The sequence below is a fragment of the Lathyrus oleraceus genome, chromosome 6 (genome assembly GCF_024323335.1).
Source record: "Lathyrus oleraceus cultivar Zhongwan6 chromosome 6, CAAS_Psat_ZW6_1.0, whole genome shotgun sequence".
Classification (NCBI taxonomy): domain Eukaryota; kingdom Viridiplantae; phylum Streptophyta; class Magnoliopsida; order Fabales; family Fabaceae; genus Lathyrus; species Lathyrus oleraceus.
Window position 1 is genome coordinate 240957594 of NC_066584.1, and position 1143 is coordinate 240958736.

General features: G+C 38.0%; 1 protein-coding gene across 1 annotated transcript; it reads left to right on the plus strand.

Annotated features, from left to right (window-relative positions):
• Positions 1-239: 239 nt before the first annotated feature.
• LOC127094955 (uncharacterized) lies at positions 240-821 on the plus strand. Its single transcript, XM_051033711.1, has one exon. The coding sequence runs from the start codon at positions 240-242 to the stop codon at positions 819-821; it is 582 nt and encodes a 193-aa protein (XP_050889668.1).
• The last annotated feature ends 322 nt before the right edge of the window (positions 822-1143 follow it).

A 1143-nucleotide genomic window follows, 5' to 3' on the forward strand; every position in this document is an offset into this window, starting at 1 on the left:
CTCAAGGACAATATCATACTCATTATCAACAACATCAGTAACAGTAAGCGCCTAAAAAGGCAGACTGGGAGATTTCCATTGAAAAATTAGCCGCTCACACTATTCAGTTCTAAGAGGAGACTAGAAACAATCAAAAGAACACCACTGCCTCAATAAAAAATCTTGAAGGTCAGATGGGTTAGATAGCACAACAGTTAGCTTCAAATTCTCAAGCTTCAGGTACCTTGCCAAGTGGTACAATGACAGATTCGTGTGAACATGATAATGTTAACATGGTAGTGACCAGAAGTGGTAAGTCAACTGAAGAACCAGAAGAAAACAGTGCGGAGGAAGATGGGTTGTTAGAGGTCGATTTAGAAATCGAAGAAACAAAGAACCCAGAGGAAGAAGTTGTGATAATGCCTGTAAAGGGGAAAGAAAAAGCTTCTAAACCAATCATCAAACTACCTTACCCTCCAAGACAAAAGAAGAAAGATCAACATGAAAATAATTTTGAGAAGTTTTTGGAAATGTTTAAGAAACTTGAAATAAACATTCCATTTTCTGAAGCTCTAGAACAAATGCCAATATATGCCAAATTCATGAAAGACAACACATCCAAAAAGCGCTCCACGAATGTAGACCCGGTCATCCTCACTGAAACATGTAGTGTTATTCTCCAAGGTATGAAAATTCATGTGAAAAAGAAAGATAGGGGTTCTGTTACTATTCCTTGCTGTATTGGTGATAGAAAGTTCAAGAAGGCTATAATTGATTTGGGAGCTAGTGTGAGTTTGATGCCACTGCCCATTTACAAAAAATTGGGCCTTGGCACCGTTTAAGACACTAGGATGATGCTTCAGTTTCCCAATCGCTCAGTTAGGCAACCCTATGGAACCGTGGAAGATGTTTTGATAAAGATAGATAAATTTGTATTTCAGGTTGAATTTGTCATTCTTGAGATGCATGAAGATGAGGAGATCCCTCTCATATTGGGCAAACCATTTTTAGAGACAGAGCGATGTATGATAGACTAGAGGAAGGAACAATGACTCTCAAAGTCTATGACGAAGAATTAAAAAATGATGTTCTAAACACTATACAATACAAAGATGATGTTGGCACGAGTCACACTATAGAGGTAATGGATCAAGTGATTGCTCA

Excerpts from the sequence above, each read along its gene's own strand:
- LOC127094955 (XM_051033711.1), top strand. The coding sequence starts at position 240 with ATGACAGATTCGTGTGAACATGATAATGTTAACATGGTAGTGACCAGA.